At 43.7% G+C, this 21,769-nt stretch overlaps 2 protein-coding genes across 2 annotated transcripts; both read left to right on the top strand.

Moving 5' to 3' along the window:
- Nucleotides 1-7,593: 7,593 nt before the first annotated feature.
- On the top strand, nucleotides 7,594-15,198 carry LOC118940244 (gastrula zinc finger protein XlCGF49.1-like). Its single transcript, XM_036948734.1, has 2 exons — nucleotides 7,594-7,866; nucleotides 12,581-15,198. The coding sequence occupies exons 1-2, from the start codon at nucleotides 7,761-7,763 to the stop codon at nucleotides 13,288-13,290; spliced, it is 816 nt and encodes a 271-aa protein (XP_036804629.1). The 5' UTR covers nucleotides 7,594-7,760; the 3' UTR covers nucleotides 13,291-15,198.
- Nucleotides 15,199-20,187: 4,989 nt separating this feature from the next.
- Nucleotides 20,188-21,511, top strand: LOC118940245 (vicilin-like seed storage protein At2g18540). Its single transcript, XM_036948735.1, has 2 exons — nucleotides 20,188-20,925; nucleotides 21,288-21,511. The coding sequence occupies exons 1-2, from the start codon at nucleotides 20,460-20,462 to the stop codon at nucleotides 21,443-21,445; spliced, it is 624 nt and encodes a 207-aa protein (XP_036804630.1). The 5' UTR covers nucleotides 20,188-20,459; the 3' UTR covers nucleotides 21,446-21,511.
- The last annotated feature ends 258 nt before the right edge of the window (nucleotides 21,512-21,769 follow it).

Genomic DNA, 21,769 nt, shown 5'->3' with positions numbered 1-21,769 from the left:
GTCATTGTAAATAAGAATTTGTTCTTTAACTGACTTGCCTAGATGAAAAAAAGTGAGAATGCTATTCATTGACTACAGCTCCGCTTTCAACACCATAGTGCCCTCAAAGCTCATCTTTAAGCTTAGGAACCTGGGACTAAACATCTCCCTCTGCAACTGGATCCTGGACTTCTTGATCCCCAGGTGGTAAGAGTAAGTAACAACACATCTGCCACGCTGATCCTCATCACGGGGAGCCCCTCAGGGGTGCATGCTCAGCCCCTTCCTGTACTCCCTGTTCACTCATGACTGCATGGCCAGACACGACTCCAACGCCATCATTGAACAGTGTCATCAGGCCTGATCACTGACAACAACAACAAAGCCTACAGGGAGGAGGTCAGAGACCTGGTCGTGTGGTGCCAGGACAGCAACCATTCCCTCAATGTGATCAAGATAAAGGAGATGATTGTGGACTACAGGAAAAGGAGGACCAAGCACGCCCCATTCTCATTGACAGAGCTGTAGTGGAGCAGGTTGAGAGTTTCAAGTTCCTTGGTGTCCGCATCACCAACAAACTATCATGGTCCAAGCACACCAAGACAGTCGTGAAGAGGGCATGACAAAACCTATTCCCCCTCAGGATACTGAAAAGATTTGTCATGGGTCCTCAGATCCTCAAAACGTTCTACAGCTGCACCATCGAGAGCATCCTGACTGATTGCATCACTGCCTGGTTTGGCAACTGCTCGGCCTCTGACCGCAAGGCACTACAGAGGGCAGTGCGTACGGCCCAGTACATCACTAGGGCCAAGCTTCCTGCCACTCAGGACTTCTATACCAGGCGGTGTCAGAGGGACTTTTTTTGTACTTTACAAGTATTTTTCTTAACTGCATTGTTGGTGAAGGGCTTGTAAGTAAGCATTTCACCAAGGTCTACACCGGTTGTATTCGGCACATGAATAATAATATTTAATTTGATTTTCATACTTTTCTAATAAAACACTTTTCAACCCATATGATCTATTACATAATAAAAGTTTTAAAAAAAACGTATACAAATATCATGTCATAGTGAATTCATGACATGTGAACGAACAAGCCTTTTCATACTTTATAATATGGCTATACAGTGGGGAGAACAAGTATTTGATAGCCTGCCAAATCGCCAGTGTTTCCTACTTACAAAGCATGTAGAAATCTGTCATTTTTTATCATAGATACACTTTTTTTAAATTTATTTATTTCACCTTTATTTAACCAGGTAGGCAAGTTGAGAACACCTTTATTTAACCAGGTAGGTAAGTTGAGAACAAGTTCTCATTTACAATTGTGACCTGGCCAAGATAAAGCAAAGCAGTTCGACACATACAACGACACAGAGTTACACATGGAGTAAAACAAACATACAGTCAATAATACAGTATAAACAAGTCTATATACGATGTGAGCAAATGAGGTGAGATAAGGGAGGTGAAGGCAAAAAAAAGGCCATGGTGGCGAAGTAAATACAATATAGCAAGTAAAACACTGGAATGGTAGATTTGCAGTGGAAGAATGTGCAAAGTAGAAATAAAAATAATGGGGTGCAAAGGAGCAAAATAAATAAAATAAATACAGTAGGGAAAGAGGTTGTTGTTTGGGCTTAAATTATAGGTGGGCTATGTACAGGTGCAGTAATCTGTGAGCTGCTCTGACAGTTGGTGCTTAAAGCTAGTGAGGGAGATAAGTGTTTCCAGTTTCAGAGATTTTTGTAGTTCGTTCCAGTCATTGGTAGCAGAGAACTGGAAGGAGAGGCAGCCAAAGAAAGAATTGGTTTTGGGGGTGACCAGAGAGATATACCTGCTGGAGGGCATGCTACAGTTGGGTGATGCTATGGTGACCAGCGAGCTGAGATAAGGGGGGACTTTACCTAGCAGGGTCTTGTAGATGACATGGAGCCAGTGGGTTTGGCGACGAGTATGAAGCGAGGGCCAGCCAACGAGAGCGTACAGGTCGCAATGGTGGGTAGTATATGGGGCTTTGGTGACAAAACGGATTGCACTGTGATAGACTGCATCCAATTAGTTGAGTAGGGTATTGGAGGCTATTTTGTAAATGACATCACCGAAGTCGAGGATTGGTAGGATGGTCAGTTTTACAAGGGTATGTTTGGCAGCATGAGTGAAGGATGCTTTGTTGCGAAATAGGAAGCCAATTCTAGATTTAACTCTGGATTGGAGATGTTTGATGTGGGTCTGGAAGGAGAGTTTACAGTCTAACCAGACACCTAGGTATTTGTAATTGTCCACGTATTCTAAGTCAGAGCCGTCCAGAGTAGTGATGTTGGACAGGCGGGCAGGTGCAGGCAGCGATCGGTTGAAGAGCATGCATTTAGTTTTACTTGTATTTAAGAGCAATTGGAGGCCACGGAAGGAGAGTTGTATGGCATTGAAGCTTGCCTGGAGGGTTGTTAACACAGTGTCCTAAGAAGGGCCAGAAGTATACAGAATGATGTTGTCTGCGTAGAGGTGGATCAGAGACTCACCAGCAGCAAGAGCGACATCATTGATGTATACAGAGAAGAGAGTCGGTCCAACAATTGAACCCTGTGGCACCCCCATAGAGACTGCCAGAGGTCCGGACAGCAGACCCTCAGATTTTACACATTGAACTCTATCAGAGAATTAGTTGGTGAACCAGGCGAGGCAATCATTTGAGAAACCAAGGCTGTTGAGTCTGCCGATGAGGATGTGGTGATTGACAGAGTTGAAAGCCTTGGCCAGATCAATGAATACGGCTGCACAGTAATGTTTCTTATCGATGGCGGTTAAGATATCGTTTAGGATCTTGAGCGTGGCTGAGGTGCACCCATGACCAGCTCTGAAACCAGATTGCATAGCAGAGAAGGTATGGTGAGATTCGAAATGGTCGGTAATCTGTTGGTTGACTTTGCTTTCAAAGACCTTAGAAAGGCAAGGTAGGATAGATATAGGTCTGTAGCAGTTTGGGTCAAGAGTGTCCCCCCCTTTGAAGAGGGGGATGACCGCAGCTACTTTCCAATCTTTGGGAATGTCAGACGACACGAAAGAGAGGTTGAACAGGCTAGTAATAGGGGTGGCAACAATTTCGGCAGATAATTTTAGAAAGAAAGGGTCCAGATTGTCTAGCCCGGGTTGATTTGTAGGGGTCCAGATTTTGCCGCTCTGTCAGAACATCAGCTGACTGGATTTGGGAGAAAGAGAAATGGGGAAGGCTTGGGCGAGTTGCTGTGGGGGGTGCAGTGCTGTTGACCGGGGTAGGAGTAGCCAGGTGGAAAGCATGGCCAGCCATAGAAAAATGCTTATTGAAATTCTCAATTATGGTGGATTTATCAGTGGTGACAGTGTTTCCTATCTTCAGTGCAGTGGGCAGCAGGGAGGAGGTGTTCTTATTCTCCATGGACTTTACAGTGTTCCAGAACTTTTTTGAGTTAGTGTTGCAGGAAGCAAATTTCTGCTTGAAAAAGCTAACCTTGGCTTTTCTAACTGCCTGTGTATAATGGTTTCTAGCTTCCCTGAACAGCTGCATATCACGGGGGCTGTTCGATGCTAATGCAGAACGCCATAGGATGTTTTTGTGTTGGTTAAGGGCAGTCAGGTCTGGGGAGAACCAAGGGCTATATCTGTTCCTGGTTCTAAATTTCTTGAATGGGGCATGCTTATTTAAGATGGTTAGGAAGGCATTTAAAAAAAATACCCAGGCATCCTCTACTGACGGGATGAGATCAATATCCTTCCAGGATACCCCGGCCAGGTCGATTAGAAAGGCCTGCTCGCTGAAGTGTTTCAGGGAGCGTTGGACAGTGATGAGTGGAGGTCGTTTGACCGCTGACCCATTACGGATGCAGGCAATGAGGCAGTGATCGCTGAGATCTTGGTTGATAACAGCAGAGGTGTATTTAGAGGGCAAGTTGGTTAGGATGATATCTATGAGGGTGCCCGTGTTTCCGGCTTTGGGGAGGTACCTGGTAGGTTCATTGATAATTTGTGTGAGATTGAGGGCATCAAGTTTCGATTGTAGGGTGGCTGGGGTGTTAAGCATGTTCCAGTTTAGGTCGCCTAGCAGCACGAGCTCTGAAGATAGATGGGGGGCAATCAGTTCACATATGGTGTCCAGAGCACAGCTGGGGGCAGAGGGTGGTCTATAGCAGGCTTCAACCATGAGAGACGGAATCTAAAACAAAAATCCAGAAAATCACATTGAATGATTTTTAAGTAATTAATTAGCATTTTATTGAGACCCAGAGTTACTTCTGCTGCAGAGGATAAGTTCATTAGAGTTACCAGCCTCAGAAATTGCTGCCCAAATAAATGCTTCACAGAGTTGAATGAACAGACACATCTCAATATCAACTGTTCAGAGGAGACTGTGTGAATCAGGCCTTCATGGTCGAATTGCTGCAAAGAAACCACTACTCAAGGACAGCAAAAAGAAGAAGAGACTAGCTTGGGCCAAGAAACACGAGCAAACCTTCACATTGACCCTGTACTGGTACCCCCTATATATAGCCTCCACATTGACTCTGTACTGGTACCTCCTGTATATAGCCTTCACATTGACCCTGTACTGGTACCTCCTATATATAGCCTCCACATTGACTCTGTACTGGTACCTCCTGTATATAGCCTTCACATTGACCCTGTACTGGTACCTCCTGTATATAGCCTCCACATTGACTCTGTACTGGTACCCCCTGTATATAGCCTTCACATTAACTCTGTACTGGTACATCCTGTATATAGCCCCCACATTGACTCTGTACTAGTACCCCCTGTGTATAGCCTCCACATTGACTCTGTACTGGTACCCCCTGTATATAGCCTCCACATTGACTCTGTACTGGTACCCCCTGTATATAACCTCCACATTGACTCTGGACCGGTACCCCCTGTATACAGCCTCCACATTGACTCTGTACTGGTACCCCCTGTATATAGCCTCCACATTGACTCTGTACTGGTACCCCCTGTATATAGCCTCCACATTGACTCTGTACTGGTACCTCCTGTATGTGGCCTCCACATTGACTCTGTACTGGTACCTCCTGAATATAGCCTCCACATTGACTCTGTACCGGTACCCCCTGTATATAGCCTTCACATTATCTCTGTACTGGTACCTCCTGTATATAGCCTCCACATTGACTCTGTACTGGTACCCCCTGTATATAGCCTCCACATTGACTCTGTACCGGTACCCCCTGTATATAGCCTCCACATTGACTCTGTACTGGTACCTCCTGTATATAGCCTCCACATTGAATCTGTACCGGTACCCCCTGTATATAGCCTCCACATTGACTCTGTACTGGTACCTCCTGTATGTGGCCTCCACATTGACTCTGTACTGGTACCTCCTGTATGTGGCCTCCACATTGACTCTATACTGGTACCCCCTGTACATAGCCTCCACATTGACTCTGTACCGGTACCCCCTGTATATAGCCTCCACATTGACTCTGTACTGGTACCCCCTGTATATAGCCTCCACATTGACTCTGTACTGGTACCCCCTGTATATAGCCTCCACATTGACTCTGTACCGGTACCCCCTGTATATAGCCTCCACATTGACTCTGTACTGGTACCCCCTGTATATAGCCTCCACATTGACTCTGTACTGGTACCCCCTGTATATAGCCTCCACATTGACTCTGTACTGGTACCCCCTGTATATAGCCTCCACATTGACTCTGTACTGGTACCTCCTGTATGTGGCCTCCACATTGACTCTGTACTGGTACCCCCTGTATATAGCCTCCACATTGACTCTGTACTGGTACCCCCTGTATATAGCCTCCACATTGACTCTGTACTGGTACCTTCTGTATGTGGCCTCCACATTGACTCTGTACTGGTACCTCCTGTATATAGCCTCCACATTGACTCTGTACCGGTACCCCCTGTATATAGCCTCCACATTGACACTGTACCGGTACCCCCTGTATACAGCCTCCACATTGTCTCTGTACTGGTACCCCCTGTATACAACCTCCACATTGACTCTGTACTGGTACCCCCTGTATACAACCTCCACATTGTCTCTGTACTGGTACCCCCTGTATACAACCTCCACATTGACTCTGTACTGGTACCCCCTGTATATAGCCTCCACATTGACTCTGTACCGGTACCCCCTGTATATAGTCTCCACATTGACTCTGTACTGGTACCCCCTGTATATAGCCTCCACATTGACTCTGTACCGGTACCCCCTGTATATAGTCTCCACATTGACTCTGTGCTGGTACCCCCTGTATATTGCCTCCTCATTGACTCTGTAGCCACGGTATATTTTTTTATTGTGTAACTTATTTTCTTACCTCTAATTTTTTTAACTACATTGTTGGTTAAGGGCTTGTCAGTAAGAATTTCACGGTAATGTCTACTACACCTGTTGTAGCTCTTTCCAATACAAAAAGTGTAGTAACTATTGTTTCCAAACTGCGTTACCCACTCCAGCCAGCAGATGGCGATGAGCGTCTTTCAGGTGATGCTTCTTGCGTGACGTATAATGGACTCTTTCAACCACCTCGATAGCTTGCTAGACAACATAAAACTGAAAGATTGACGTTTTAGGCCATGTTAATGTGCATTAGCTAATCGCAGTGTTTAAAACACATTTCAGTTGACGTTAACTTGAACCTAATGTGTTTGTTCAATTTGCAAATTTGTTAAAGATTGATACTGAGCCTAGCACTAGGCTATTCGCTAATGCTAACTAGCTAGCTAACATCCCTGACCATGAGCTCATTTAACTACTCATCCCCTGCTGAAGAAGAGGATGTCTGCTGTCCGGAGAAAGAAGCTCTGGCGCTGAACATTGTCGCGAAAGACGAAGAGGAGGATAGTACAGTGAAAGGAGAGAAAGATGCTCTGCCGCTGAACATTGTCGTGAAAGACGAAGAGGAGGATATTACAGTGAAAGGAGAGAAAGAACCTTTCAGAATGAAAAAGGAGGAAGAGGAGGCTGTTATAGGGAAAGAAGAGAAAGCATCCTCTTCCTCTCTAAAAGGTTCTATCTCAGTAAAGGTGAAGGAGGAAGACGTTTTGGGAGTGAAAGAGGAGGAGACAGAATATCTCATTAACACCAGTGAGTATTGTCTTAAAAACAGGGGCACAAACTATGCAGTTGTTGAACTAATGTGTGGTTTTAAGGGGCATTCTACTTAAGTTCTTCACTTCAATGTGATGTTCAGTACTATATAAATTGTTAAAGGGTCAATCTGCCATTGCTACAGATATTTTTGGGACTTTTAAATGAGATTTAATTATATATAACAGGCTTTTAAAATGTAATAATGGAGCATAATGTATACTTAAAATATCAAAGGGACACAAAAGGCACCCAATTAATTTAGAGATATTAATGCCACTTATAAGACCCTATGACTGTAATAGACAGTAATAATTGATGATGGTAATAAGTTCACCATCTGTTTGATGTTCTCGTTCAAACAGGAGAGAGACATGACTATCGTGGATCCTCTGGGGAGCCTCAACAACATCCTGATGCTGACGAGACAGAGAAGAGTCTCTCCAGATCAGAACACCAGATGGTACAGCTTGGTCTGGTCTAGCATACAGCTTGCTCTATCTGGGTCTGGGTTTCTGTAAGGCACTTTATGACAACAGTGACATCAGCATCCATAATGATATGTGTCTGTGTCCCCTCTTTATGGTTACCAGGACAATGCTAGCCCTTCCGCCCTCCCGGAGTCCCTCTATCGTGCCTCTCCCGGTAGCACCTTACTACTGGGTATGAAGAGGTTGTCTGTGCTGCTGGTGGACTGCAGGAAAACAACAGGGCTGAGTGGAACTGTGAGAGGAGGAGAAGAGAAGAAAGGATCAGATTTGACTCATCAAAGTAAGTGCTGTAGTTCAGTTTGAACAAATAAATAGATCTGTCCACTGGTATCTGTTACCAGGACAACCAGCAGAGTTGTGTTAGTTGACAGGAAGATAGACTGGTGTATATGGATGTTATGAAGGAGTTCCCACATGCTGGGCACGTGTTGGCTACTTTTCCGTCACTCTGCGGTCCAACTCATCCCAAACCATCTCAATTTGAGTTGAGGTCGGGTGATTGTGGAGGCCAGGTCATCTGATGCAGCACTCCATCACTCTCCTTCTTGGTCAAATAGCACTTACACAGCCTGGTTGTGGTTGGGTCATTGTCCTGTTGAAAAACAAATGATAGTCCCACTAAGCACAAACCAGATGGGATTGTGTATCGCTGCAGAATGCTGTGGTAGCGATGCTGGTTAAGTGTGACTTGAATTCTAAATAAATCACAAACAGTGTCACCAGCAAAGCACCATCACTCATGAATGCTCATCAATGCTTCACGGTGGGAAACACACATGTGGAGATCATCCGTTCACCTACTCTGCGTCTCACAGACATGTCGGTTGGAACCGGAAATCTCAAATTTGGACTCATCAGACCAAAGGACAGATTTCCACCGGTCCATTGCTCATGCTTCTTGATTCACACAGTCTCCTCTGAACAGTTGATGTTGAGTTGTGTCTCTTAATTGAACTCTGTAAATCAGTTTCATCGTAGCAGAGGTAACTCTGGGTCTTCCTTTCCTGTGGAGGTCCTCATGAGAGCCAGTTTCATCATAGCAGAGGTAACTCTGGGTCTTCCTTTCCTGTGGAGGTCCTCATGAGGGCCAGTTTCATCATAGCAGAGGTAACTCTGGGTCTTCCTTTCCTGTGAAGGTCCTCATGAGAGCCAGTTTCATCATAGCAGAGGTAACTCTGGGTCTTCCTTCCCTGTGGAGGTCCTCATGAGAGCCAGTTTCATCATAGCAGAGGTAACTCTGGGTCTTCCTTTCCTGTGGAGGCCCTCATGAGAGCCAGTTCCATCATAGCAGAGGTAACTCTGGGTCTTCCTTTCCTGTGGAGGTCCTCATGAGAGCCAGTTTCATCATAGCAGAGGTAACTCTGGGTCTTCCTTTCCTGTGGAGGTCCTCATGAGAGCCAGTTTCATCATAGCAGAGGTAACTCTGGGTCTTCCTTTCCTGTGGAGGTCCTCATGAGAGCCAGTTTCATCATAGCAGAGGTAACTCTGGGTCTTCCTTTCCTGTGGAGGTCCTCATGAGAGCCAGTTTCATCATAGCAGAGGTAACTCTGGGTCTTCCTTTCCTGTGGAGGTCCTCATGAGAGCCAGTTTCCTCATAGCAGAGGTAACTCTGGGTCTTCCTTTCCTGTGGAGGTCCTCATGAGAGCCAGTTTCATCATAGCAGAGGTAACTCTGGGTCTTCCTTTCCTGTGGAGGTCCTCATGAGAGCCAGTTTCATCATAGCAGAGGTAACTCTGGGTCTTCCTTTCCTGTGGAGGTCCTCATGAGAGCCAGTTCCATCATAGCAGAGGTAACTCTGGGTCTTCCTTTCCTGTGGAGGTCCTCATGAGAGCCAGTTTCATCATAGCAGAGGTAACTCTGGGTCTTCCTTTCCTGTGGAGGTCCTCATGAGAGCCAGTTTCATCGTAGCAGAGGTAACTCTGGGTCTTCCTTTCCTGTGGAGGTCCTCATGAGAGCCAGTTTCATCATAGCAGAGGTAACTCTGGGTCTTCCTTTCCTGTGAAGGTCCTCATGAGAGCCAGTTTCATCATAGCAGAGGTAACTCTGGGTCTTCCTTTCCTGTGGAGGTCCTCATGAGAGCCAGTTTCATCGTAGCAGAGGTAACTCTGGGTCTTCCTTTCCTGTGGAGGTCCTCATGAGAGCCAGTTTCATCATAGCAGAGGTAACTCTGGGTCTTCCTTTCCTGTGGAGGTCCTCATGAGAGCCAGTTTCATCATAGCAGAGGTAACTCTGGGTCTTCCTTTCCTGTGGAGGTCCTCATGAGAGCCAGTTCCATCATAGCAGAGGTAACTCTGGGTCTTCCTTTCCTGTGGAGGTCCTCATGAGAGCCAGTTTCATCATAGCAGAGGTAACTCTGGGTCTTCCTTTCCTGTGGAGGTCCTCATGAGAGCCAGTTTCATCGTAGCTTTTGATGTTTTTTGCGACTGTGCTTAAAGAAACTTTCAATGTTCTTGAAATATTTGGTATTGACTGACCATGTCTTCAAGTAATGATGGGCTGTTGTTTCTCTTTGCTTATTTGAGCCATTTGGACTTGGTCTTTTACCAAATAGGGCTGTCTTCTGTATACCCCTTTAACTTGTCACAAGACAACTGATTGGCTCAAACTCACTAAGAAGGAAAAACACAAATGAATATTTAAACAAGGCACACCTGTTAATTGAAATGCTTTCCAGATGACTACCTCATGAAGCTGGTTGAGAGAATGCCAAGAGTGTGCAAAGCTGTCATCAAGACAAAGGGTGGCTACTTTGAAGAATCTCAAATATAAAATTTATTTTGATTTGTTTAACACATGATTCCATATGTGTTATTTCATAGTTGTGATGTCTTCACTATTATTCTATAATGTAGAAAATAGTTTTGAAAAATAAAGAAAACCCCTTGAATGAGTAGGTGTGTCCACCTTTGACTGGTTCTCTATATACAGTGGGGAGAACAAGTATTTGACACACTGCCGATTTTGCAGGTTTTCCTACTTACAAAGCATGTAGAGGTCTGTAATTTTTTATCATAGGTACACTTCAACTGTGAGAGACGGAATCTAAAACAAAAATCAAGGAAATCACATTGGATTATTTGTAAGTAATTAATTTGCATTTTATTGCATGGCATAAGTATTTGATACATCAGAAAAGCAGAATTTAATATTTGGTACAGAAACCTTTGTTTGCAATTACAGAGATCATATGTTTCCTGTAGTTCTTGACCAGGTTTGCACACACTGCAGCAGGGATTTTGGCCCACTCCATACAGACCTTCTCCAGATCCTTCAGGTTTCGGGGCTCTCGCTGGGCAATACAGACTTTCAGCTCGCTCCAACGATTTTCTATTGGGTTCAGGTCTGGAGACTGGCTAGGCCACTCCTGGACCTTGAGTTGCTTCTTACGGAGCCACTCCTTAGTTGCCCTGGCTGTGTGTTTCGGGTCGTTGTAATGCTGGAAGACCCAGCCACGACCCATCTTCAATACTCTTACTGAGGGAAGGAGGTTGTTGGCCAAGATCTCGCGATACATGGCCCCATCCATCCATCCCCAAAGAATGATGTTTCCACCTCCATGCTTCACAGTTGTGATGGTGTTCTTGGGGTTGTACTCATCCTTCTTTTCCTCCAAACACGGCGAGTGGAGTTTAGACCAAAAAGCTCTATTTTTGTCTCATCATACCACAGGACCTTCTCCCATTCCTCCTCTGGATCATCCAGATGGTCATTGGCAAACTTGAAACGGGCCTGGACATGCGCTGGCTTGAGCAGGGAGTACCTTGCGTGCGCTGCAGGATTTTAATCCATGACGGCATAGTGTGTTACTAATTATTTTCTAATAATTGCTCCAACAGTTGTTGCCTTCTCACCAAGCTGCTTGCCTATTGTCCTGTAGCCCATCCCAGCCTTTTGCAGGTCTACAATTTTATCCATGATGTCCTTACACCCTCTCTGGTCTTGGCCATTGTGGAGAGGTTGGAGTCTGTGTGATTGAGTGTGTGGACAGGTGTCTTTTATACAGGTAACGAGTTCAAACAGCTGCAGTTAATACAGGTAATGAGTGGAGAACAGGAGGGATTCTTAAAGAAAAACTAACAGGTCTGTGAGAGCTGGAATTCTTACTGGTTGGTAGGTGATCAAGTACTTATGTCATGCAATAAAATGCAAATTAATTACTTAAAAATCATACAATGTGATTTTCTGGATTTTTTTTATTTTTAGATTCCGTCTCTCACAGTTGAAGTGTACCTATGATAAAAATGACTGACCTCTACGTGCTTTGTAAGTAGGAAAACCTGCAAAATCGGCAGTGTATCAAATACTTGTTCTCCCCACTGTATGTATATACTGAACAGATATGAAAACAACAATTTCAATGATTTACAGTTCAAATTAGGAAAGTAGTCAACGTAAATACATTTATTAGGTCCTAATCTATGGACTTCACATGACTGGGCAGGGGCGCAGCCATTGGTGGGTCTGTTGGGGCGTAAGCCCACCCACTTGGGAGCCATGCCCAGCGAATCAGAATTAGTTTTCTCCACAAAAGGGCTTTGTTACAGAGATAAACACTCCTCCGTTTCATCAGTTGTCCGGGTGGCTGATCTCAGACAATGTGGAGGGCCTTGATCTGCGGTTGTGTGGCCTGTTGGACGGACTTCCAAATTCTCTAAAAAGACATTGGAGGCGGCTGATGGTAGAGAATGCAACATTAAATTCTCTGGTAGCAGCTCCACTGGATATTCCTGCAGTCCCCAATCCATTTGCACACTCCCTCAAAACTTGAGACATCTGTGGCATTGTGTTGTGTGACAACTGTACATTTTAGAGTGGCTTTTTATTGTGCCCAGTACAAGGTACACCTGTGTAATGCTGTTTAATCAGCTTTTTGATATGCTACACCTGTCACGTGGATGGATTGTCTTGGCAAAGCAATGTAAACAAATTTACACAAAATTGGAGAGTGGAGGTTTCATTCTGGTCTCTTTTTATATAAACACTGTCTTTGGCAGGAGGAAAACCAAACTTGGAGGAACCAAAGACAACATCAAGACAACACCTCTGCTCCCAGATCAAGTTAGGAAGCCTGAAAAGACCTGAGAGGACACACACAGGAGAGAAGCCATACCATTGCGGCCAGTGTGGAAAGAGTTTTAGCCTGTTAGGAAGCCTGAAAGCTCATGAGCGAATACACTCAGGAGAGAAGCTATACCATTGTGGCCAGTGTGGAAATAGTTTTAGCCAGTTAGGAAACATGAAAAGACATGGGAGGATACACACAGGGGAGAAGCCATACCACTGCTCCCATTGCGGAAAGAGTTTTAACCATTTACTTAACATGAAAAGACATGAGAGGATACACACAGGAGTGAAGCCTCACCATTGCTCCCAGTGTGGAAAGAGTTTTACGCAGTTAGGTATCCTCAAAGATCATTTGCGAATACACACAGGGGAGAAGCCTTACTACTGCTCCCATTGTGGAAAGAGTTTTAACCATTTACTTAACATGAAAAGACATGAGAGGATACACACAGGAGTGAAGCCTCACCATTGCTCCCAGTGTGGAAAGAGTTTTATGCGGTTTGGTATCCTCAAAGATCATTTGCGAATACACACAGGGGAGAAGCCTTTCCTTTGCGCTCAGTGTGGAAAGAGTTTTAGCCAGTCAGGAAACCTGAAAGTGCATGAGCGAATTCACACAGGGAAGAAATCTTACCACTGATCCCAGCGTGCAATGCGTTTTTACCCAATTAGGACACCTGAAAGAAGACATGAGACCGCACATGGGGGAGAAGCCTTACAAATGTTCAGACTGGGGGGAAGGCATTTTACTCATCAGTAGCGTAAAAAAAATGTGAGAATCCACACAGGAGAGAATGTTTACTTGTTTATATATAAATATTTCTGGATTTTTGACTTCTCATTTTGTCTGTCATAGTTGTAGTGTACCTATGATGAAAATTACAGGCCTCTCTCATCTTTTTAAGTGAATTTGCACAATTGGTGGCTGACTAAATACTTTTTTTGCCCCACTAAGTGTATGTAAACTTCCAACTTCAACTGTATGTTATTTTAAATGCTAATCCTTTGCACACGAATGCTCACTCATTCAGGAATAATTGCAGTCAATATATATTTACGCCGTTGTGATCTGTTGGAATCCAGTCCGTCTGCTGGAGAGTTCATCTGAGTCTCTCTCCTTCTGTTTCCCTGAAGTTCAAAGTCTTTCTTGGTTAGAATGGATACCTCAGATTACCATTCAGAAATGTTCTCATAGAATAGATGTTTCGGCGGTTGTCGTCATTCGCATCCCAGGTTTACATCATTTCTAGCTGCCCCCACAGACCTACCAATGCTCTTACTCTGTTGGAATTGATAGTCTCAGAGTTGAACCATTTCCAGCCGTGTAGCCAATGCTCCACGTGGGATGGTTTTCTAGTCTTGGAACTCAAATGTGCCACCTCAGCTTACACCGAGGTATGCGTTGTCTAAACTATTCGCAATCACAGCTCACGCTGTGATTGGTTTGCTCAGTCTGAAGAGGATTTTTTTTAGGAGGGGCTTTTATTCGTAACAATAGGATAGGCGGTTCCATGACACCAGATCATGTCTGTGCCCTCGGGGACGGACCAATGACTTAGTTAAACTTTTAAAGGAATACAAATCTCTCACATTAAAGGTTTAACATCACATTTCATATATAGTTGCATCTTTACTCATTCATTTCATACAATAATTAGATGCAAACCCCATAATTGAGAAATGTACACATTCAGAGACATAGTTATGTGTGTTTCCTGTCCTCTCTGAGGTCACCAAATGAAACACACTCAACATAACTGTCCCTTAAGTGTCCACAGACCCTTCCCACACTCTCAAAGGTGGACATATAGTTTAATTTGGCCATTTTGGGGATTTAGGAGTGCGGCCATGTGAATTCCTTTGTTCACTCTGTGGTCTCTCTCTGTATGAAAAGGGGGATAGAGTCTCTGCCAGGAATTTACGACCTGAGATAACAGAACCTGGGCCACAATCTATACCCAGAAAAGGCCACATCATGACAATATGTTTAGGTATTCACGACCTGAGATAACAGAACCTGTACCTACAAAGGGCCACGTCATGACAATATTTATATATAACAATATATATAAATATTTGAATATAGAGTAGATCAGATTCCATGTGTTTAAAAGGTCCTTTTTTAAACTCTGACTGTGTGTTTATCTGGGTGTGTCATTCCTCCAGCACTACAGATAATCAAGTGATATTTGGATGTGATGCATTTGTTCCATTGTTGACATTTGCATTGTAGCCCACTGATGATTTAATGAAATGAAAATGTTCAGACTCTGTAATGGAAAATGTTAATTGTTTGTGTGTCCACATAACTGAGTATGTGACTAACCTTGTGAAACTGTCCAATTATAATCTCCTGTTCTTGGGAGGATCATTCTGTGTTGCAAACCAGCTGCACCTGTGTCCTTGTATGAATAAAGTCCCTCCCAGGAACAGGAAACTATAAAGATATGTGCTCATCACCCAATGCTTCAGGAATTCAGACTGTCTACACTGCGCTGTGTAACTCTGTTATTCTCTCTGAGCTCAGAAATAAAGAATCTTGGTTTGACTTGGACTCCAGCAGATCCTTATTTTATAATATCCACCACAACTCTCCCACAGATTGCTGTTTATCATTGTCTCAATGAAGAGTTCCTCTTTCGACTTTCCTTGGGGCATTTACAAACCTCCCACTGGTTCAATAAACGTTGTTACCTGAATGATGAGATTATTATGGGTGAGAGCAATTATTTGAATTGTCAAATTGCAACCAAGCATCGGTCATCATGTCACCAGATTAAGACCCTCAAAATGTATTGGAATTTAGCATCAAGCTCATCACATGTATTTTCACTACCCTGTGAAGTTCATAACTTATTTCATCTGTACCCTGATAAACTACATGGTTTTCCAAGTTTTAGAGGGAGGACCACACAACATATCATCACGTGACTCCAAGTTAACTAAGACATGATGGTTATTATATAAATATTTGTACATAAAGGAGTTTCCACCTCCATTTCTCACTAAAACGTTTTTACTGACACAACCCACCATGTCAAACGAACTAACATATCGTCTGTCACCATTTATAAAACTATTCAGGCATAACCTGTTTCCATCAGCCCAGTCATTACTTTTGAAATGGTTGGATCAATATCCACCTTCATGATGTGGATGAAGCCTGATTTGGAATGTCGGAGTAGTTCTATATGATGTCATAATACACCCCTCTGATAATCAAGTGATATTTGGAACGTCTGAGTAGTTCTATATGATGTCATAATTCACCGCTCTGATAATCAAGTGACATTTGGAATGTCTGAGTAGTTCTATCTGATGTCATAATACACCCCTCTGATAGTGATACATTTGTTACTTACAGGGCACCACTGCCCCTGACCAGCTGAATGCAGGTGGGCTCTCCTGTCAACATGGGGCTCCTGCTGCAGGTAGCCTAGCGGTTAACAGTGTTGGGCCAGTAACTGATAGATCCCTTGTTTGAATCCCAGAGAGGACTAGGTGGAAAATCTGTCAATGTGCCCTTGAGGGCTGCAACAGGAGCCTCATGTTGACAGGAGAGCCCACCTGCACTCAGCTGGCCAGGTGTCTTAACAGGAACAAGCTTTGGCACACCTGTATTTTTTCTCCCATTCTTCTCTGCAGATCCTCTCAACCTCTGTCAGGTTGGATGGGGAGCGTCGCTGCACAGCTATTTTCAGGTCTCTCCAGAGATGTTTGATCGGGTTCAAGTCCAGGCTCTGGCTGGGCCACACAAGGACATTCAGAGACTTGTCCCGAAGCCACTTCTGCGTTGTCCTTTGTCTGTGTTCTTAGGGTTGTTGTCCTGTTGGAAGGTGAACCTTTGCCCCAGTCTGAGGTCCTGAGTGCTCTGGAGCAGGTTTTCATCAATTATCTCTCTGTACTTTATTTTTATTTAATTTATTTATTATTGAACCTTTATTTAACTTGGCAAGTCAGTTAAGAACAAATTCTTATTTACAACGGCGGCCTACCAAAAGGCAAAAGGCCTCCTACGGTGGCTGGGATTCAAAACAAGGATACACCCCTAGCCAAGGCCCTTCTTCAGTGGCTTCTTCCTTGCTGAGTGGCCTTTCAGGTTATGTTGATATAGGACTCATTTTACTATGGATATAGATATTTTTGTACCTGTTTCCTCCAGCATCTTCACAAGGTCTTTTGCTGTTGTTCTGGGACTGGTTTGCACTTTTCGCACCAACGTATGTTGATCTCTAGGAGACAGAACAAGTCTCCTTCCTGAGCGGTATGACGGCTGTGTGGTCCCATGGTGTTTATACTTGCATATACTATAGTTTGTCAACAAGACGTTTGTGGAGTGGTTTAAAACCGAGTTTTAATGACTCCAACCTAAGCGTATGTAAACATCCGGTACTGGTACCTCCTGTATATAGCCTCCACATTGACTCTGTACTGGTACCCCCTGTATATAGTCTCCACATTGACTCTGTACTGGTACCCCCTGTATATAGTCTCCACATTGACTCGGTACTGGTACCTCCTGTATATAGCCTCCACATTGACTCTGTAGTGGTACCCCCTGTATATAGTCTCCACATTGACTCGGTACTGGTACCTCCTGTATATAGCCGCCACATTGACTCTGTACTGGTACCCCCTGTATATAGTCTCCACATTGACTCGGTACTGGTACCCCCTGTACTAGTCTCCACATTGACTCTGTACTGGTACCCCCTGTATATTGACTCTGTACTGGTACCTCCTGTATATAGCCTCCACATTGACACTGTACTGGTACCTCCTCTATATATATCCTCTGATTGAGAACCAATCTAGGCAACCATAGACTTACCTAGACACCTAACATGAACACAACCCCATAAATCTAATAAACCCCTAAACAAGACGAAACACATAAATCACCCATGTCACACCCTGGCCTAACCAAAATAATAAAGAAAACAAAGATAACTAAGGCCAGGGCGTGACAGTACCCCCCCCCCCCCCCCCCAAAGGTGCGGACTCCCGGCTGCACACCTAAACCCATAGGAGAGGGTCTGGGTGGGCGTCTGTCCACTGTGGCGGGACGTGGACGCCACTCTGCCATAGTCTTAGTCCGCTTTCCTAGCGTCATTTGAGTGGCGACCCTCGCCGCCGACCTTGGCATAGTAACCCTAACAAAGGGCCCACCTGGACTGAGGGCTGCCTCATTACTGAGGAAGCTCAGGACCGAGGGGTAGCTCAGGCCTGAGCTACCCCTCGGTACTGAGCTACTTTTTAAAACTTTTTATTTGGGGAATATTTTCTCAACCCTTATTTTTCTTATCTACGTTGTTGGTTAAGGGCTTGTCAGTAAGCATTTCACGTTACGATCTACACCTGTTGTATTCAGCGCATGTGACAAATAATATTTGATTGAAACTAAATATGCAGTTTCAATGTTACGGTCTTTGATACAATTATATTTTTGAAACTCAGGCTGTGTGTGTTTATCTGCGTCATTCCTTGATCATTCCTTGTGGTCCTGTAGCTCAGTTGGTGGAGTATAGTGCTATTCAAACCAGGGTAGTGGATTTGATTCCTGGGACCACCCATATGTAAAGTGTTTGCACACATGACTGCAAATCCCTTTAGATAAAAGTGTCTGCTACATTGCAGATGTATCCACTGATTATACCAAACATCTGGAACACCTTCCTAATATGGAGTTGGACCTTCCCCTTTTCCCCTCTAAACCGCCTCAATTCGTCGGGGCATGGACTCTACAAGGTGTCGAAAGCATTCCACAGGGATGCTGGCCCATGTTGACTCCAATGCTTCCCACAATTGTGTCAAGTTGGCTGGGTGTCCTTTGGGTGCAGTGGGGTCTCCTCAGAGGAGGAAGGGGAGAACCATCGTCCTCAGTTATTTTCAGAAAAATTCAAATGGTAAAATATTTAAAAGTGGTCCTTTTTAGATAAAACTATACTAAATATAATCACGTCACCAAATAATTTATTAAAACATACTGTTTTGCATCCTCCTCTGGGTACATTGACTTCAATACAAAACCTAGGAGGCTCATGGTTCTCAAGCCCTTCCATAGACTTACACAGTAATTATGACAACTTCCGGAGGACGTCCTCCAACCTATCAGAGCTCTTGCAGCATGAACTGACATGATGTCCAACCAATGAAAGGATCAAAGAATGTATCTAGTACTGAAAGCATAAGCTACAGCTAGCTAGCACTGCAGTGCATAACATGTGGTGAGTAGTTGACTAAAAGAGAGAAAAATACAATAGTTGAACAGTTTTGAACAAATTATTTTATTCCAAAATGAAGGAGAAGCGAGAGAGAGATATTTTGTCATTTATTTTCCACTTTCAGTTTCACTTACTTAGCAAATGCAGCTATCTAGTTTAGTCTACTCAAACACTTGGCTCAAACAGAGCGATGCTATGTTAGCTAGCTGGCTATGACTATCCAACACAACACTGGAACTTTTCCAAGTCAAGGCAAGCTTTTGGTTTTACTAATTTATTGCCACTGGGACCCGCCAAGGTAAGTGCTAAACTGCTTACTGACTGTACACTGTAATGTTACTGCATGATTGTAGCAGGTTTACTAACGAGTTAGTTCTATTAGCTCTGTTGACTATGATGTTACTTTAGCTAATATGGTGACAACAATGTAAGCTGTGTGTTTCAGTTATGAAATGGTTTGGCTTGGAAAGGTTTTTTTGCCTGGTCACATACAGCTGATGTGTTGTGCATTGAAGTACAGAAACAAAGGGAGAAGGTGATAAGAGGAGAGCACATAGATGCAAGAAGGAATACAACGTGTCTGTAATGAAAGTGAACTGTGTTTTTGCATGATCAGGGGTGTATTCATTCCGCCGATTCTGTTGACAAACGTTTAAATGGAACAAAACGGGGATAAACATACCTGAATAAACATACCTGAATTTGTCCAGTGATATCTCTATTTCAGCTAGATGCAGGCGAGAGTGTGCAAGGCAGTATTGAATGTGTCACTGTCTGTTAACCTGTCTCCCCCCTTCATCTACACGGATTGAAGTGGATTTAACTAGTGACATCAGTAAGGGATCATAGCTTTAGCCTGGATTCACCTAGTCTTTCTAAGTCATGGAAGGAGCAGCTGTTCTTAATGTTTTGTCTACCCAGTGTATAGCACTACAGATAATCAAGTGCTATTTGCATGTGATGCATTTGTTCTGTTGTTTACAGGATGATTTGTATCTTATAGAGCGTGGCTTTAAGGGAATACTATGGTCACATGTAGATAAAAAAGAATGTGAAAAATGAACAGAGAAAATGTATATCAACACACTACCTATTCATAGAAGTATTTATTCATCATCTACATATTAATATTGAGCTTCTACGTCAGTGTACAGGAACGTATTATTTGGAAGAGAAAATGTATCAGCTTATTGTTAAATAATTATGACGTTCTTTCCAATACAAAAAGTGTTGTAACTATTGTTTCCAAACTGCGTTACCCACTCCAGTCAGCAGATGGCGATGAGCGTCTTTCAGGTGATGATTCTTCCGTGACGTATAATTGACTGGCCGGGACCCTTCTTCAGGAACAACAAGGCGCCAACTCTTCCAACCACGTCGGTAGCTTGCTAGCCAACATAAAAGTGAAAGATTGACGCTTTAGACCATGTTAATGTACATTATCTAATCTCAGTGTTTTAAACACAGTTCTGTTGACGTATTAACTGGTTAACTGTAACCTAATTTGCAAACTTGTTAAAGATTGATGCTGAGCCTAGCACTAGGCTAGTCGCTAATGCTAACTAGCTAGCTAACATCCCTGACCATGAGCTCATTAAAGTACTCATCCCCTGCTAAAGAAGAGGAGGTCTGCTGTTTGGAGAAAGAAGTTCTGGCGCTGAACATTGAAGAAGAGGATGAGGTTACAGTGAAAGAAGAGAAAGAAGCTTTTAGAATGAAAAAGGAGGAAGATGAGGCTGTTATAGTGGAAGAACATTTCAGAATGAAAAAGGAGGAAGAGGAGACTGTTATAGTGAAGGAAGAAGATGCTGTTATAGTGAAAGAACATTTCAGAATGAAAAAGGAGGAAGAGGAGACTGTTATAGTGAAGGAAGAAGATGCTGTTATAGTGAAAGAACATTTCAGAATGAAAAAGGAGGAAGAGGAGGCTGTTATAGTGATAGAAGAGAAAGAACCGTTTAGAGAGGAACAGGATGCTGTCTCAATAAAGGTGAAGGAGGAAGACGTTTTTGGAGTGAAAGAGGAAGAGACAGAATATCAGATTAACACCAGTGAGTACTGTCTTCAACAGGGACACAAACTATGCCGTTGTTGAACTAATGTGTGGTTTTAAAGTGGCATTCTACTGAAGTTCTACACTTGAATATGTTGTTCAGTGCTGTAGGAATTGTTAAAGGGTCAATCTGCCATTGGTTCATATATTTTAGGGACTTTTCAATTAGATGTATTGAATTCTCCATGTGGTCTGTATTAAAGTGCACCTCGTCTAGCATAACAGGCTTTTAAAATTCAACATTGAAGCATAATCTCTACTTAAAATATCAAAGGGACATATTCATGCCTCTTGTAAGACCCTATGATTTTATTAGACGGTTATAAGTTCACTATCTGTTTGATGTTCTCATTAACACAGGAGAGAGACATGACTATGGTGGATCCTCTGGGGAGCCTCAACAACATCCTGATGCTGATGAGGCAGAGAAGAGTCGCTCCAGATCAGAACACCAGATGGTACAGCTTGGTCTGGATGAGCAAACAGCTTTCTCTCGCTTGTGGGCTGGGTTTCTGTAAAGCACTTTATGACAACAGTGACATCAGCATCCATAATGATGTGCGTCTGTGTCCCCTCTTTATGGTTAGCAGGACAACACTTGCCCTTCCTCCCTCCCGGAGTCCCTGTATCGTGCCTCTCCCGGTAGCATCTTACTGCTGGGTATGAAGAGGTTGTCTGTGCTGCTGGTGGACTGCAGGAAAACAACAGGGCTGAGTGGAACTGTGGGAGGAGGAGAAGAGAGGAACGGATCAGATTTGACTCAAAGTAAGTGCTGTAGTTCAGTTTGAACAAATAAATAGATCTGTCCACTGGTATCTGTTACCAGGACAACCAGCAGAGTT

Source organism: Oncorhynchus mykiss, chromosome 17 (genome assembly GCF_013265735.2).
Source record: "Oncorhynchus mykiss isolate Arlee chromosome 17, USDA_OmykA_1.1, whole genome shotgun sequence".
Lineage (NCBI taxonomy): Eukaryota > Metazoa > Chordata > Actinopteri > Salmoniformes > Salmonidae > Oncorhynchus > Oncorhynchus mykiss.
The sequence above is the reverse complement of the archived record's forward strand: the minus strand, read 5'-3'. Positions and strand labels throughout refer to the sequence as shown.

Excerpts from the sequence above, each read along its gene's own strand:
- LOC118940244 (XM_036948734.1), top strand. The coding sequence starts at position 7,761 with ATGAAGAGGTTGTCTGTGCTGCTGGTGGACTGCAGGAAAACAACAGGG. Across the intron at positions 7,867-12,580 it reads ATCAGATTTGACTCATCAAA|GAGGAAAACCAAACTTGGAG; the intron begins GTAAGTGCTGTA and ends TGTCTTTGGCAG.
- LOC118940245 (XM_036948735.1), top strand. The coding sequence starts at position 20,460 with ATGAGCTCATTAAAGTACTCATCCCCTGCTAAAGAAGAGGAGGTCTGC. Across the intron at positions 20,926-21,287 it reads AGAATATCAGATTAACACCA|GAGAGAGACATGACTATGGT; the intron begins GTGAGTACTGTC and ends TCATTAACACAG.